The sequence below is a fragment of the Peromyscus californicus genome, unplaced genomic scaffold, assembly GCF_007827085.1.
Source record: "Peromyscus californicus insignis strain IS unplaced genomic scaffold, ASM782708v3 Scaffold_4__1_contigs__length_199733344, whole genome shotgun sequence".
NCBI classification, from domain to species: domain Eukaryota; kingdom Metazoa; phylum Chordata; class Mammalia; order Rodentia; family Cricetidae; genus Peromyscus; species Peromyscus californicus.
Window position 1 is genome coordinate 54,409,297 of NW_026294562.1, and position 16,905 is coordinate 54,426,201.

General features: G+C 54.8%; 1 protein-coding gene across 1 annotated transcript; it reads right to left on the reverse strand.

Moving 5' to 3' along the window:
* Positions 1-176: 176 nt before the first annotated feature.
* On the reverse strand, positions 177-16,864 carry Map4k2 (mitogen-activated protein kinase kinase kinase kinase 2). Its single transcript, XM_052712703.1, is given in 33 exon segments — positions 177-2,535; positions 2,646-2,701; positions 2,795-2,865; positions 3,094-3,180; positions 3,784-3,852; positions 5,559-5,736; positions 5,813-5,916; positions 5,990-6,048; positions 11,214-11,260; positions 11,262-11,332; positions 11,416-11,476; positions 11,555-11,634; positions 11,731-11,815; positions 11,897-11,938; positions 12,014-12,102; positions 12,182-12,290; positions 12,410-12,443; positions 12,536-12,574; positions 12,655-12,698; positions 13,294-13,352; positions 13,455-13,533; positions 13,938-14,045; positions 14,135-14,216; positions 14,498-14,560; positions 14,635-14,766; positions 14,853-14,925; positions 15,258-15,300; positions 15,383-15,430; positions 15,731-15,786; positions 16,061-16,125; positions 16,205-16,295; positions 16,525-16,582; positions 16,699-16,864. Coding segments are annotated over 33 exon segments (2,466 nt in total). The 5' UTR covers positions 16,795-16,864; the 3' UTR covers positions 177-2,447.
* Between the last annotated feature and the right edge of the window lie 41 nt (positions 16,865-16,905).

Sequence of the window (16,905 nt, forward strand, 5' to 3'; positions counted from 1 at the left end):
CCATAACTGGTGATGTATCTCTATCCACAGAATGATGAAGAGTCCTCATCCCACAGGAAACACCCACAGAGGGCATTTGTATGGTACCTCGCTGGGGCAAATACAGCCACTCCAACCCAGAGATGCCAATTCCAGGAACTGATCCCCCAGAAACACACTTGAGTACACAGAGTGGCTCAGACACAGGAGTTATTTATTGCAGTGTGGTTTGTGATATTAAAGTAGAAATACATTCCGTCAATAAGGACCTTTCAGTTAACATCAGTCACCTGAAACATGTACCACCCAGCACAAGCTATACAAAAATAGGCCAGGCTGATAATGCAAAGATCTCCAGAATGTATTTTCAGAGAGCCAGCAGGATATATGGACTGTTGCCATGTGAATAAAAATATACCAAATTGTTTAAATATCATAAATACTTCTAGAAGGGACTGGAGGACAAATGAGAGACAAATTTTATTTATTTTTGAGGCAGGATCTTACTACATATAACCTTGGCTGGCCTGGAATTCACTATGTAGACCAGGCCGGACTACAATTCAGACAGTCCTCCTGCCTCTGCCTCCTGAGTACTGGGATCACAGGCATTCACCACAGTCGGCTTCATCGAATTCTCTTTTGTATTTGAAAAAGGCTGTCTATAAACAAATATATAAATAAAGTTACATCTTTTAGTGCATATTCCTGGCTTGCCCTGTCTTTGGCTTGTGGCACCCAACCCTATCAGTGGGCCTTTCCTTTCACAGGCCTCTCACTTTGGCATACTACACCCCTAAACCTCCTTTTCAGATGGACTCTGGGCTGAGCCACCTGCCACAAGGTGGCACTGTGTGCCGCCCACTACTCTGAAGGCCAGTTCTCCCAGGGCACCTGGGTTAAGTGTGGGCTGGGTGGCAGCCCCTCTCACCCCCACCACCAGCATGCTCCCAAGAAATCTGGGAGATAGGAAGCTAGGATTCTACCGTGTAGCCCTATCTCCCTTGACCCTTCAGATGATTTTGGAGTCTCACTGGGGACATAAGCTCCGTCCCTCTTCCTGGCCTGGCTCCCTATGCAGCCAAGCAACCCTGCTGGTCACTAGAAACCAAGCAATCGAGGCTCTGAAGACGGGACAGTGACAACCACAAGGGCCACAGATTCCAGTCACATGAGCTGTCGTCTACCCACTCACCCACTCGTTGCTTCACTGAGCTGCCAAGTACTTGCAGTCAGCACACCAGGCCTAAGACCTTCTGCCAACATTTGCTCTAAATGTCAGGAGGGGGCAATGAGCTGGAACAGAAGCACTGAGCTCTGGACCTTGGCTCCACAACCCACGTTAGTGCCCACAGGCCTGGCTCTGTGTGCCCCACCCTCCCTTCAGTGGCCTTGGTCACTGGCAAGCCAGTCAGTATCTGGGGCCACAGGGGAGGGGGCACCTGGCCCTGGGGGCTCTGAGCCCTTTGCAAGGGGACTAAGGGAGGGCAATATGAAGCACAAGCTGAGCCACCAGGGACATGGGCTCCAACACGTTTCTTGGGGTTGAGCTGTATCTTGGTAGTGACCCCCGGCCTGGCATGGAATGAACGAACACTAAAGAGACCCAGATCCATCTTCCCGGCTAAGCTGATGCTTCACTGTACTGTTACAGGTCTGTAGTGGGACACTGCGGCCAGGGCCAGGGCCAGGGCGCAGATCCCAGAAATGGTCATGGACATGGTGGCTAGCTCCTTGGCTAGCTTCCAGCATCCTCCCACAGACCACAAGCAAGAGCCTACTTGGGGCAAGGCTGCCCTGGACAGGTCCCTTCGCTTGTAATTCTGTGCATGCGTCCACAAGATGCCAAACTACAGCAGATGTTTCAACCTATAAACTGAGGGAGGGCTGCTCTGGGCAGGGACCAGGAAGATACAGGTCCAAGATGGCTGTTGGACCACTGGCTTGTGTCACCTGAGTCTAGACTCCACCAAGCACCAGCGGACTGCCCTGCCATGGTGCGTGCCTGAGACCAACCAAGTACTTACAGGAAAGTGTCCTGCAGGACAGGGCGAGAGGAGAAGAGAAAGGGGCAGAAGGGGGGGGGCTCAACCCCTCCACCTCAGAGGGACTAATGGGATAAAACCAACCAGCTTTAATACCAATATAATTCTCTCTTAAACACATGTTGCCCAGGATAGAACCTGGGGCAGGCTCTTGGCAGAAAGAACAGAAAGGAAAAATGAGAAAATGGAATGGATCAGCCAGGCAGCCCCATCCCGCCCAGGGCCCCCTGCACGGGGGGGGGGGGGGGTAACACTGCAGGGAGAGTAGGTGGTCGCAGCTTCCTCGGGTCCAGTTATTGCTGAGGGGGGTGGGCTACCTCCCCTCCCTGCCCCCCAACACGTCTCAGAATTAGGTCGGCCCTCTGGGGCCCCAGCAGAGGCTGGAGGTGACAACTGAGGCCTGGGCGCCGCCAGGGCGACAGCTCAGTAGCTACTCTGGTGACCTGTGAGGATGTAGAGGTTGCTGTGTGCTCCAGGGTTGTCAGTGGGAATGCTCTCCAGGATGATGTCCCTGGTGGGGGGAGAGGCACAAGGTGAGCAAAGCAGGAAAGCCAGGTGAACCCCCCCCCGGGGGGTGGTATCTGCAATAGAAGGTGCATTTCAGGTACCACCTTTACCCACCTGTGGGCCCCCAGCACTCGGAAGATCCTGGTCTCATCTGTGATCTCCTGAGTCACCTGGAAGACAAAGGACTCTGAGACCATCCCAGCAGGTCCTTTCTTACAGGGCCCTCGGAGTTGGAGGCAGTCAGGTCCCTGAGTCCCACTCACCTCATTGGTGTCAAGGCTTCGGCCCTGCATGCCATGGCTCCAGAAAGCCAGCACACTGTCCTGCAGGCACACTGGAAGAATGGGCTCTGTTGACCCTACACTCCACAAATCCCCCGATCCTTGCCATAAGGCCTGACCCAGGGCAACCGACAGGGGTCCTCACTGATCCAGGGTGACCAGGATGGCTCCCCAACAGGAGTAGGGAATCTGCCCTGGTCCCACTGCCAACCCTAGCCCTGAGTCAGTCACACATGCTTCCGGACCGTGGATGCTGCCATACCCACATCTGGCTTACTCACCCACAGTCTCAATAGGGAAGTCAAAGGTGAGCTGCGGGGCCAGTGCAGCTGTGGGCTCACCCTGCAGGTTGACGATCCTCACACAGCCTGCACAGGGAGAGAGCTGGTGGGTGGAGGATAGGGGATTCCCTTCGTGGATGGCAGACCCATAAAGCCTTCCTCACCACTGGAAGGACCTCAAAATCGGCGGCACAAGACACCCCAAGCTCAAGTTGTCAGCATAAAGGAGACAAAGGTCAGGGGATAAGAGACAAAGACAAGAGACAGAAGATGAGGGACAAGGGGAAGGGAACAAGGGAGGGGAAGGGATATCTGCCCCAGAGGGACAAAGGACTGCCTCTGGATAGAGGGGAGGCAGACACGGCCTATAGGCAAATGGCGGTTTATAAAGGGAAAGGGGAACCCTTGTCAGGATGAGTTGGTTAATTTTCATTGGGCATGTTAATTCAGGCAGCCAAAAGGGGACTTCTGATTGCTGGACTTCAATACATTGATAGCTGGACTGTGGTCGTCGGCCTCAGGAGGAGGAAGCGGTCAAATAAGGGAACAGACCTTGGTGACCAGCTTTAGGAATGTAATCTAACGGTTTTGCAAGGTAGAGGGAACGGGGGAAGGGGAGGGTCTGCCAGAGCCATGTTTGCCAAGCTTGGGCCTGCTAGAACCCTCCAACCCTGACCCTAGGGCACTCACGTTCGAAGCTGACCAGGACCGTGTCCCTGTCCACCTGGATCACCTGCTGGGCGGAGCCGGGTATCCCCTCTGTGGGCAGAGAATCGAGGCAAAGCCTACTTTAGCACCAGCCTGCTCTAGCATTCCAAGGACTGAGGGGACATGTATGGCCAGTCCTGAACAACTATATTTCACTTCACACAAGCCCTATGGGGTCATACTCAGAACAAGGGACTTGCTCTTAGGCTTCTCAGGAGTGAGGATGGGGTTCCAGAGTCCTAAAGGAGCCTCCACGGTCAGACAAACCAGGCCATGAGAATCACTAGACGTGTGACCTGGTACAAGCCGCTTCTCTCTCAACTTAGTTTTTCTCTTTGGTAACTCAGACACGACAAAGCCTACTTCCAAGGTCATTGTAAGAATTAAGACTGCGGGGACTTCAGAGATGGCTCAGTGGTTAAGAGCATTGGCTGCTCTTCCTGAGGATGCAGGTTTGATTCCCAGCACACACATAATGGCTCACAACCCTCTGGAACTCCAGGTCACCTCTTCTGACCTCCAAGGCACACATGTGGTCACGAAGGCAAAGCATCCAAACTCATAAAATAAATCTAAAAAAATATATATATTTTTTTAAGTAGCAGAAAGGGGCTGGAGGGATGGCTCAGAGGTTAAGAGCACTGACTGCTCTTCCAGAGATCCTGAGTTCAATTCCCAGCAACCACATGGTGGCTCACAACCATCTGTAATGAGATCTGATGCCCTCTTCTGGCCTGCAGGCAAACATGCAGACAGAATACTGTATACGTAATATATTACATAATAAATAAATAAATCTTTATTTAAAAAAAAGCAACAGGAAAATTAGGAATGAAATCCTGCGGGAGCCCCCGGCACCAGGAGCCTTTCCTTCTCTACCCACTGCCCAGCTGTCCTCGTGGATGAGATGGCATCCTTCCCTGCTCAGAATGGAAGCTTCCAGTCCCTACCTGGCCAGAGCTCCTCTCCTGCTGCTGAGGCCCAGGCTTACACACAGGCAGCCAGCTTTTCCTTGGCTACCAAGCCTTTTTTTTTTTTTTTTTTTTTTTGGTTTTTCAAGACAGCATTTCTCTGTGTAGTTTTGGTGCCTGTCCTGGATCTCACTCTGTAGACCAGGCTGGCCTCAAACTCATAGAGATCCACCTGGCTCTGCCTCCCGAGTGCTGAGATTAAAGGTGTGCACCACCACCGCCCTCCCGGCTACCAAGCCTTTTTTTAATCTAAGAACTTTTGGTTTAGTTTGGTCTGTCTTTTTTGTTTGGTTTTGTTATTATGTAGCTCTGGCTGTCCTGGAACTCACTCTGTAGACCAGGCTGGCCTCTAACTCACAGATCCACCTGCCTCTGCCTCCTGAGTGCTGGGATTAAAGATATGTGCCACCATGCCTAGACCTGTTTTGCTTGTGACACTGGACCACACTATGTAGGTCAGGCTGCCTGGAACTCTATATAGCCCAGGCTGGCCTCAAACCCAGGATCTTCCTGACTCAGCCTGCCAACTGCTTATACCACCATGCCTTTTTTTTTTTTCTTTCTTCCTTTTTTCTTAAAGCTTAGGATTGTTATGTTACGCAGGCTGGCATCTAACTCATGGGTTCATGCAGCCCTCCTGCTTCAGCCTCAGAAGAGGGACCACAGGCCTGTGCCACTGTGCCCAGGCTAGTCTAATGAAATCCTTCACAGAACCCCCATCAGAGAGCCTGGTCTGAAGTGTGCCCTCCCTCACCTCTGCCCTCCCTGTGACACCCAGCTGCTCACCAGGCGGGATGAGTATGTCTGGAGTCAGTCCAGCCTCCAGGGGCAAGACATGGAACAGGACTCGGCAGCCGGGTCCCTCGGGCCCCTCTGCGCCCACACACACCTGTGGCAGCTCCTTGCCGTCTAGCACCAGCGGCTCCAGCATCCCTGCCGGGCTGGGCAAAGGGCTGGAGAAGTTCTGGGGGACAGCAGAGAGGCTAGGCTCTGTTTCTCCTGCAGGCATCCTGCCACCCAAGGGCCCTCTGGTCTCCTACCTTCAGCAGCAGGAATTTCTGCAGGGGCTCATACCACTGCAGCAGAAGCAGGCTGGCAGGCAGGGCGGCCAGCAGGAAAGTGCTGCCTGTGTAGGGGTTGCGGACTGCAGGAGAAGGAGGTGGTGGGCAAGGGCTCGGACTCACAGAACCTCTCCCAGCCCCACGGCCAGCTCTTACCCACACGGCACTGCAGGCAGCCTTTGGTGTCAGGGATCTTGGTGGACAGGGCAAAGCGCCTGTAGAGGTGAAAATCAGCACATGTTCTGGGAGCCACCCAGGAAGGCCCCCACTGAGCCCTGGGAGGTGGTCACTGTCCTTTCCTGCCTTACAGATGAGACACTAGGCTCCATGAGGTGCAGCAATGTGCCTGTAAGAGCTGCAAGGGACTGAGGCGCTGTGAGCACCTTGGGCTCCCTAGCCTGGGGCTCTAGGAAGGGTTGTCTGTTCTTTTGTTTTGGGTTTTTTTTTTGGTTTTTTTTTTTTTGGTTTTTCGAGACAGGGTTTCTCTGTGTAGCTTTGCGCCTGTCCTGGAACTTACTCTGTAGCCCAGGCTGGCCTCGAACTCACAGAGATCCACCTGGCTCTGCCTCCCGAGTGCTGGGATTAAAGGCATGCACCACCACCACCCGGCGGGGTTTTTTTTTTAAGCTGATTTTTGTGTGTATGAATGTTTGCTTGCATGTATGTATGTATGTACACTGTATTTGTCTAGTGCCTGCAAAGGGGAGAAGGCACCAGACCCCTGAAACTGAGGTTACAGGTCGTTGTGAGCTACCACATATGTGGGTGATGGGAACCTGAACCCAGGTCTCCTAGAAGAGCAGTAAGTGCTCTTAACCACTGAGCCATCTCTCCAGTCCCGGGTCATTTGTAAGTTTCCGGTGACAGGGTTCATGTAGCCCAGGCTAGTCTCAAACTCCTGATCATCTTGCTGCAGCCTTCCAGGTACTGATTAGAAGCCTGAGTCACCAGATTCAGTGCGATCTGTGACATACACACACCCATCTTTTGTCTTTCTTCTTTTTCAACTTTTCTTGGGCTGGCTAGATGGCTCATTAGGTAGAGGCATCTGCCTTCAAGACTTACAACATGAACTCAATTCCTGGGATCCATGTGGTTGACTGAGAAAAATTATTCCTGTAAGTTGTCTTCTGACCTCTACTTGAATACTCTGGCACATGAATCACACCCCCCAAAAATAATAAATGTAATTGGGCATGGTGGCATACACCTTTAATCCCAGCCCTTGGGAGGTAGAGACAGGAGGATCTCTGTGACTTCAAGGCTAGCCTGGTCTACAGAGTGAGTTCCAGGACAGCCAGGACTATGTAGAGAGACCCTGTCTCAAACAAACAAAAGCAAATAATTAATAGTAATAATAATAAATGTAAACTGTGAAAAAGGAAGTGTTTCTCTACATGGGTTGGCTGGCCGACAGTGGAGGACAGGACTTCATGGCACATATGCAGAGGGCAGAGGATAACTTGCAGGAGCCAGTTCCCCCTCCCATTGTGTGCGTCCTTGAGATGGAGCACAGGTCATCAGGCTGGGCAGCGACCACCTTTACCTGACAAGCCATCTCACCAGCCCTCATTTAGTTTTTGACAGTCTTACTCAGTAGCCCAGGTTAGCTCAGGCTTTGGGGCAATCCTCTTGCACTTGCCTGTCTCCCAAGTGTTAGGATTATAGGTAAAAATTACCACCCTAGGTTCTGCGTGGCTTTATTTATTTATTTATATTTAGACAGGGCTTCTCTATGAAACAGTCCTGGCTGTCCGGTATCTCCCTCTGTAGCCCAGGCTGGCTCTGCCTCCCGAGTGCTGGGGTTAAAGGCATGCGCCGCCGGGCTCTGTGTGGTTTTAAAAAGGTCACTTCATCTCTGTGTGTGTGCTTCCTCACTGCCAGGTGAAGCAGCTAGTGTGGAGACCAGAAGCTGAGGCAGGTCCCAGCTTGAGCATACTCAACCCATTTCAAAGACTGGCAAACAGGCCCTGGGAAACGTAGACTTCAAACAGTAAATGGCCTGCCTTCTGCACCTATACCTGAGGCTTAGGGCCCTGTGGGGCCAGTGGGTGGCTGTCTTATGGGGAGTCCCCCATGCCCTCGGGGGACAGCCCTTGAGACTGTTTCTTCATCTGAGGAACTAAGCTGTTAACAGGGCAATCTCCTCCCAGTGACTCAGGGCCTGTCTGTGCGCCTGCCAGGACAGGCCCTGGGAGGAAGCAGCGTCTGCCTCACTTCACTGCCCTCTGCCCTTCCTTTTCCTCCCACTCTCCCACCAGCCAGCATCTGGGTAGGTTTGCATCTCGTGTTTCCTCTAACGAATTCCATCTCTCCCCTTCTTTATGTTCAAAGCAGACACAGGCTCAAAGCTGCCCCTGACTTGCCAGGACTCTGCCCAACCTGCTGCCTAAGGTGGTGTAAGAATGGAGGCTCAGGAAGCCCGGAGGCCACAGGACACCACATCCAGGCTTGGTGTGAGCTCTGTAGAGAAGGGTCTCTTCTAGGTCTCCCCAATACTGCTGCCCCCGGCCTGGCTTGGTCATAATAATACTGGGGTCCCTACCTGGCCCACTCTTCTCGGCATTCTGGTTCTCCCAGATGGACTAGGGACGTCCCACTCACAAAGAATATGGGTGCATCTTTTGAAATGCAATGTTTTTGTTCTTTTTTTTTTCCTGGAGCTGAGGACTGAACCCAGGGCCTTGTGCTTGCTAGGCAAGTGCTCTACCACTGAGATAAATTCCCAACCCCTTGTTTTATTTTTTGTTTTTGTTTTTTCAAGACAGGGTTTCTCTGTGTAGTTTTAGTGGCTATCCTGGAACTCACTCTGTAGACCAGGCTGGCCTAGAACTCACAGAGAGATCAGCCTGGCTCTGCCTCCTGAGTGCTGGGATTAAAGGTGTACACCACCTCCGCCCAGCTGAAATGCAAGTTTTAAGACAGGGTCTCACACTGTGCATCAAACCTCAGTAACCCTCCTGCCTCAACGTCTTGAATGTTGAGATGACAGGCATATAATGTATTTAATGTGGCCAATCTGAATTCAGCCCAGACTCTGACGTCACTCACAGCTGATGACAGCTCCATCCTTCCCTCAGCCTGGGTCAGAAGCCGGGCACTCAGCCTTGACTCCCCTTTCCCTTCCAAACACCACCTATCACCAGGAAATCCTGCAGGCTCTACTTGCAAAGCAGAACCAGATCAATCTTCACTTTCTGTACTCCGACTGCAGCCCACACCTCCATTGCTAGCCCTGACCACTGCAACAGGCTTCCCCCGGCCTCCACCATCCTCCCTCATCAGTGGCTTAGTCCTCACCCCGAAGCTAGAGAGCCCATGAAGACCTCAGTGCCCACCATGCCTTACCAGCAGCCTCCCACCTGCTGAGTCAAAGCCCAATGCCTCCCTGGAGACAGGCGCTCTGTGATCTCCTGTCGCCTGTCCTCAAGCAAGCCATACCCGCTCTGCGCTGGGACCTTTGTATTGGACACCTCTTCTCCTTGGACAACTTTCCCTACATACCCACAACTCTCTAATTCCCCCCCGCACCTCACCCCACCCCCAAGACAGGGTTTCTCTGTGTAGCCCTGGCTGCCCTGGAACTCACTCTCTAGACCAGGCTGGCTTCTTTTAAAAATTAAATTTATTGGCTGGCAGTGCTAATGCATGCCTTTAATCCCAACACTTGGGAGGCAGAGGCAGGCGATCTCTGTGAGTTTGAGGCCAGCCTGGTCTACAGAGCGAGTTTTAGGACAGCCAGGGCTACACAGAGAAACCTTGTCTCAGAAAAGCAATAAATAAATTTATTTTTTTTCTTATCATGCATTCATGTGTGTGTGTGTGTGTGTGTGTGTGTGTGTACACACACCATGGTGTGCATGTGGAGGTCAGAGAACAGCCTATAAGAGCTGATCTTCTCATTCCATCAACTGGTCCCAGGATTTGAAATCGGATCATCAGGTGGCAGGTGTCTTTACCCACTGAGCACTCTTGCCAGCCCCATACTCCTCGAAGTCCTAGGTTCTTCCTACAGAGCTGGGGACTAAGCCTAGGGCCCATATATGCTGGGCAAGCACTTTGCCAGCAAGCCACAGCCTCAGCCCTTTCCTCAGTCTTGGCTCAGATAGCGCTTTCTCACTGAAGGCATCCACAACAGCCCTTCCAAGTCTTCTTCTTCGTCCTGCTCTTCCCCATGGTGTGTGCTCTGAGTCACCACTGCCAAAGAGCCTCATTTTTCTAGGTCTACCATCCTCCTCCTCTCCACAAAAGAATGGCGTAAAGAGAAGGGGCACAGGTCCCTTCAGTCCACAGATGTCCCGGAGCCCTGCACAATGCCAACGACATATGAGGACGACACTGGCTACATGGTTACCAGCTAACTGCTGCACCTCACACTGCACATCAATGCTGAGCTGCCTGTCTTCTGCAATGGGCTCCTCTGCAGCCCGTGTCCAGACCGGACCATTCTGCTGCCCAAATACCATTCCAACTGTAGCCCTCTATATGGCCCGGATAGTCTGTTTTCAGAAACAGGAACTCGCATAGCTCAGGCTAGCCTCAAACTCAATAGGTAGATGAGGATAACCATGAATTCCTGATTCTCCTGCCCCTACCTCCCATGTGCTGAGATTACAGGCATGCACCATCATGTTTTTGTTTTTGAGACAGAGTCTCCCTATGTAGCCCAGGCTGGCCTCAAACTTGCGATCTTCCTGCCTCAATCTCCTGATTGCTGGAATGTCAGGCATGAGCCGCCACACCAGCCCAGCTCTCAGACAGTGAGCTGAACCACCTCCAGCACGAAGCATACTGACCAGAACACAATAGGATCCTTTGAAATGCTGACAGCGCTGCTGTCCACTGGACAGAGTCCAAGTCCTAGACTTGGCAACAGAGGAAGGGTTCGGCCACCTGTGCGGCTCTTAGCCCTCAGGCCAAATACCACCACGGAGTTGCCCAGGCCTTGCTTCCGTGGCCCCACCTGCATACACTGCCGGCCCCCCCCCCGCCCCCCCAGCACTGGAATGTACCCTCTAACTCTGAGCTGTCTCAGCTTCCTGACTTCCAGAACACTCTCTCCAACTCTACTCCCGCCCCTCCGGGAGTCCTTTGTTTCTCCAAAGCAGGGTTTCTCTTGACTCATGTGCCAGGCCCAGCACAGGGCCCACGGAACTGCTGGATGAAGCCCACAGCCCCACCATCTACAAAGCACTTCCACATCCACATCCCTCTGGGCATGTCGACAAGCCCCGTGGACAGCAGGTGAGGCCACCAACTGTACCGACCAGGAGGAAACAGCCTCAGGGACAGAAAGGGCCTAAGTGATTACTAAGATCCTGGCAGAGCCCCGTCCAGCCGGTACTATTCTGGAGCTCCTCCACACTCGCCACTTGCTGACCTGGGGATGATGCGCTGAGTGATACGGTTGGTAGGGATAGAGAGGGGGTGCCTGGTGGTGCAGTCTCCGCTGCTCAAAAAGCCCTGGAAGGTCATGCGCCCAGATGTGCGTGGATTTCCCTGAGGCAGAAGGGGAAAATCACACAGGGCTCACAGAAAGTTTGGGGAGGGGTGCTCTGGCTGCCTCTGCACCCTCCTCCTACCTGAGAGTGACAGTAACACGTTGTTCACACAGTAGAGCCAGGAGCAGCGCTGGGAGATGAGCTGGCACCAAAGACAGTGGACAGGTGATCAGCACCAGGACCCCTGTGCCTCTGCGCCCCCAGGGCCAAGAGGCCTCACCTTCTCCAGTGTATCCTCATGCAGCTCATGCAGGTTGAGGGTGTAGATGCCTTCTTCAGCCCCGACTACCAGGAACTGGTCTGCAGGCGTGGGTATGGGGTCAGAGGCTGCCACACCCCCCTGGCCCAAAACTAAGGGTGTCCTAGGTTACTGCTTCTGCTCTACCCCTGGCCCACCTCGAGTCACAGGGTGAACCCAAGTGACAGCAGCATGGATCTGCAGGGGGCAGCCATTGAAGACCTTGGAGAAGCAGGCACCCATCTGGGGAGGAAGCGAGTAGCTGGTGAGGGACCAGTGGGTGGCCAGGACAATGGGGCCTAGGGATGCCCAGTCAACACTTACGTGCACCTTGGGGGTGGGAGGAAGGCCGTGACAGGATGATCTCTGTGTGGGAGGGAAGGAGTCAGGGCCAAGGTGATACCCTACAGCCCACCTCCCACCCCTCTGGTGCCCTCTCACCTCAGGGTCCTCCCGTTGCTTCAGGGTGGCCCAGGCAGTGGGCAGCAATGGTGGGCTGCCAGGGCCAGGTGGAGGTGCAGACAGGGTTCCTATATGTACAGACCACAGTGACTCCAAGCCCCAGCCCTACCCCAGAATTCCTCCTGGCCTGCCAAGTCTGAGCCTCACCTGGGGAGCAGGACTGGGCATTGTCATCAGGTGTTGGCTCAGTAAGGGGCAGCCCCAAAAATGGGGCCCGTTTGATGGTTCCCACGGCATCATCTGGGGAGTCCAGCTCCTGGCAAGAGGATCAGAAAACAGCCTGGCCATCAGCAGGTGCCCTGTGACGCACTCTACTCCAAGGCACCCTGTGTACACGGCTTACTTCGCAGTTCCACCCTCTTCCGCCATCCATACCTGGAGTTCTAAGGCTGGCCGGATGGTCAGGCTCCTACAGGGACACAGCACATGGCATGATGAGGTGTGAGATGGGACTGACCCCAGGCCTGGAGGCCTTCTGCACCCCAGGTACCGGCCCCTCACCTTTCCTCCAGGGCCTCCTGGACCGACTGTAGCAGGCTCCTGGGCCAGAGAAAAGGGTCAATGGTCAGTCTTCCACAAGACCCAAGCTGCCCTCAGCGTCCCCAGACTTGCTCACTCACCCACTCAGTTCCTCTTTTCCCAGCAGCGTCCACTCCTCCTCCCACTGGAGGAAACCAAGGCACAGACATCAGGAGAGGTGAAGAAAAAGAGAAGGGAATCAAAAGGTGGAAGGGAGTAGCCAGGAATGAGCTGAAATTCAAGGCCTGCCTAGACTACAGGGAGAGCTCAAGGCCAGCTAGAGTAAGCTAGACAGAGATCCTGTCTCAACATTAACAAAGAGAAGGATAGCAGGAGGGGCCAGACAGACAGACAGATGGGAGACTATTTTCGCAAGGGACAAAAGACTTGTAACAGACAAAATGACAGATAAGAGACAAGACGGAGAGGGAGACAGTAAGAAAGCGGGGCCGAGAGAGGAGCATTGTGGGATTGGAGAGTGAGAGCAGAGGGGACAGGCAGAGTGAGGAATACGCTCAAGTGGGGGTCCTCAGTCCTGTGAGACAGGTTTTAGAAGGGGGTGGTCACTTCCAGTGCTGACTAAAGGAAGACAGCCTAAGAGGAGCCTCCAGCCCAGCACCCCAGGTGACACAGGCAACCCCTGCTTCAGACTGGCCTTGATTTGGGACACTCCTCCTGCATCTGCACATCTGACCCCACCACCCCCACCACCACCACCCTCCACACAGCCAGTGCCTCACCGGTTCATTAAGAGGATCTGTCTCCTTCCGGCGGGGGGCACCAAATTTCACTTGGTGAACTAGGGATCCAGAGTATGGGGTTAGGAGGGGTCAAAGTCTCATGATGGACCCCAAAATAACACCAGATCCATGGGTGCATTTGGCCCTGTCAGAAGACTCACACTGGATCTCGGAGGGGGTCCTCTCAGCCGGACCATGATGGCCCCGGGAATGGATGGTATCTGGAAACATATCCTGGGTCTAAGAAAGAACACACACAGCAGACTTGCACCCAGTACTCACCCCTCGCCAGGAATTCTTCCAGGTCTTGACATCCATCCGGTGTTCTGTTTTCATGACAACCCTCTAAGGTTACTATGAAATACAATAACCCTCATTTCACAGATGGGAACACTGGCACAGAAACGTCAAGAAACTTGCCAAAGGCCACACAGGAAGGAAAATAGCTTAGTCATAGTCATGGCTGGCTTGGACCTGAGGGCATGCAGTGAGGCAAGACCCACTCAAAAGTTTCATGGCGGGTGGGCTTGACTAGAGAGAAGCTCTGTGCTGGAATTCCACAAGTCCAGTGATTCCGACTTACACCACCTGCAGGCCCCTTCCAACCAGGTGGGGTTGAGCCATCTTCCCGGTCCTTGCTTTACCTCCAGTTCACAGTCTTCAGGGGAGAGGCTTCCCAGGTGGGGGTCGCTGGCCTTGTCGAGGAGCTGGGTAAGGAGGGCCCGAGGGAGCTGCTGGGTTGTGAATGGGTGCTGGAGGAGCAAGGGTTGATCAGGTTGGTCCCTGTCTTCCAGGTCTTCTCTGTGAGCCTCAAGTCCCCAAGCCATCCCCTGCCTCCCACCTGCAGAAGTTTCTCAGCTGTGGGCCTCTTCTTGGGGTTCTTGGTGAGGGCCAGCTTGAGGAAGTGGTGAAAATTCTGGGTCCTAATGGGCAAAAAAGCACCCCCCCCCCAAGACCCAGGTTAAGCTCTGCACAGAAGCATCCTGTCAGTGGCCCCGGCCGGCCACCAAGGAAGGAGCAGCTGGGACAGTGACGCTGTTGCACAATAGCAATGCTTCCATCACAAGCCACCAGCCCTTCCCTCCCTCCTGTCCATATTGAGTCCGGGGCCTAGGATGGGAACCAAGCTCAACCCTTGGCAAGAGCATCCATCCCACAGGCCTCGGCTGGAAAAGGGTATCTCAGCTGTTGGGTGAGCCCTCACCAACGTGTCTTGTCTCTCAGCTTGGGTGGTTGGAAGCTGCTCTTCGACATGAGCATCAAGGCCCTGGGGAGGACGTGAGGTTATGGGTCAAGGGTCAGCAGGGCAAGGGTCAGGGAAGGGGCATGTGCTAGGCTGACCTCATGGGGTGCAAGTGGAACAGCGGTGGCTGCAGCTCGCCCAGCTCAATGGCAGTGATGCCCAGGGCCCAGACGTCGCAGAGCTCATTGTAGCCACCTTTGCGTTCCACAGCAGCAACCTCTGGCGCCATCCTAGAGTCAGGGTTGGTCACAGATGGGATGGCCAGGCACCCTACTTGTGGACCCTACCCCTATTGCCAGGGCACCCATCGCCTTACCAGTATGGAGTGCCAATGAAAGACCGCCTCTTGGCCACAGATGCTGTCAGCTCACCTGACACCCCAAAGTCCGCTGAAGGGAAAAAGAGACCCTTGCCAGCCCCAGGGCCTCACTTACTTCGCACCCCAGGGCCCAGGCTACCTGGGTCCAGCCACAACTGTGCCAAGCAAGGCCAGGTCTGAGAGGGGTCACCAATCTTCCGTTTCTGAAAACCTGATCTCATGTCAGGTCCCTCCCAAGCTAACCTCAGCCAACCATTTGCAAGCAGGTAATACTGCTACATCTCCTAAGTGGGGAAACTGAGGCTCACGCAGCAAGGTGACTACGATCCACAGCACTCAATTCTACGATGGTCTCTGAGTCCCTGCTACACCCTCACCCACAGGGCATGCCCCGGTACTGACCCAGCTTGACATCACCCTGCAGAGTGAGCAGAAGGTTGGCACCCTGGAGGGGGACACAGAAAGGATCCTGTCAGGTGCCTGGCAGCTTCCTCCTTACTTGAACCATGCCCTTGGCTGACCCCTACCTTGATGTCTCGGTGAATTTTCCCCTGAGAATGCAGGTGGTGGAGCCCCTGGGGACAAAGAGGAGTCTTTTGAGAACAGCTACTTAGCACTAATCATCTTTCCTGAGCCCCTCCTCAGGACTGGGGCCCCCCACCCAAGCCGCTTCCTCCTCCCCTCTCCCCAAACAGGAAGTGACTGAGCCAAGAGGGAAACAGGCTGCTTCCGGCAACAGAACTGGGGCCCCCTCCCCCTTAGGACCCACAGCCCCTGGGACAGCCCATCCCAACGTCCCACACCCCACAGGGCCAGCTGGGTTAGGCCCACACTCCTGAAGATTCCAAAGTGGGTGCTGCCTATGAGCCCAGTACCTTCAGTGCCTCCCGGCAAACATAGGCTATCTGCCGTTCTTCCAGGGGCCCAGTGGCTGAAACAGACAGTATGAGGGCTGGAGAGAGAGCCTGAGGGATATGTTGACCCTCCCAAGCCACCCTGCATAGTGGGAAGCAGCAGGCACCACTACAGGAAAGTGATGTGAGCCACATTAGGCTGGGATACTGAGCCCAGAGAAGGACAGCAATTCTCTCAAGGTCACACAGCCAGTCAGAAGCAGAGAGGAGCCCAAGTTCAGCCTGGAGGATGCCCTCCTGTCCCTTTGTTGGGATGGGGGAAGGCCATGTCCCATGGAGTCTGGTTCTCACCGTGGTAAATCTCCTGCAGCGACCCCCCTCCACAGAACTCCATACAGATCCACAAGCGGTCATTCCTGGGGGTACAAAGAGCTGGGATTGGCACAGAGCAGGGCACACGAGGGCGGTCTGGAGTAAGTGGGTAAACAACCTCACCTGAGGTAGCTGCCAATGTAGGCCACGACATTGGGGTGGCGGCATTCACGAAGGATGGTGATTTCCTGCTGAAGAGAGCTGATGTCGTCCCCTGGGGAGCACAAGGCATTATGGGGGGGCCACACAGGGGTAGTCCAGACTCTGCCCCTATGTGCTAACTGGGCACAGAGTGTTTCTCTCTTGCCCGGGCAGGTGCCAGCTTAGTCCTCTCCTGGGGACAGCCTCTCTGGGGGTCTCGGAAATGTCAACTCTCCGCCCCCGCCAGCTCACGCGCCCGCGCCCGCCTCCCTGGAGCGCAGAGGCCCCACCCGGGCCCACACCTGGGTCTAGCTTGACGATCTTCACCGCGGCCAGTTCGGACGTGACGGTGTCACGGGCCTGAGGAGCGCAAGAAGCGGGGTGAGGAGGGGGCGGGGCCGGGGCTCCCGCGGCGGGACGTGCGGATGCACCCTCCTCCTGCACTCCCGCCCGTCCCGCCGCCCCGCACAGCGCACCTTGTAAACGTCGCCATAGGTCCCGGCCCCCACACGCTGCAGCAGCTCGAAGCGGTCCCGCGGGTCCTGCAGCGACACATCCCGCAACAGCGCCATGGCCCGGCGCCGGACCGGCCGGCCGGCGCAAGCTGCGGAGCCGGCGCGGAGCGGCGCGGGGCGGGGCGGGGCGAGGCGGGAGGGCAGGCGGGGGCAGCGCCCAGGCTCGGA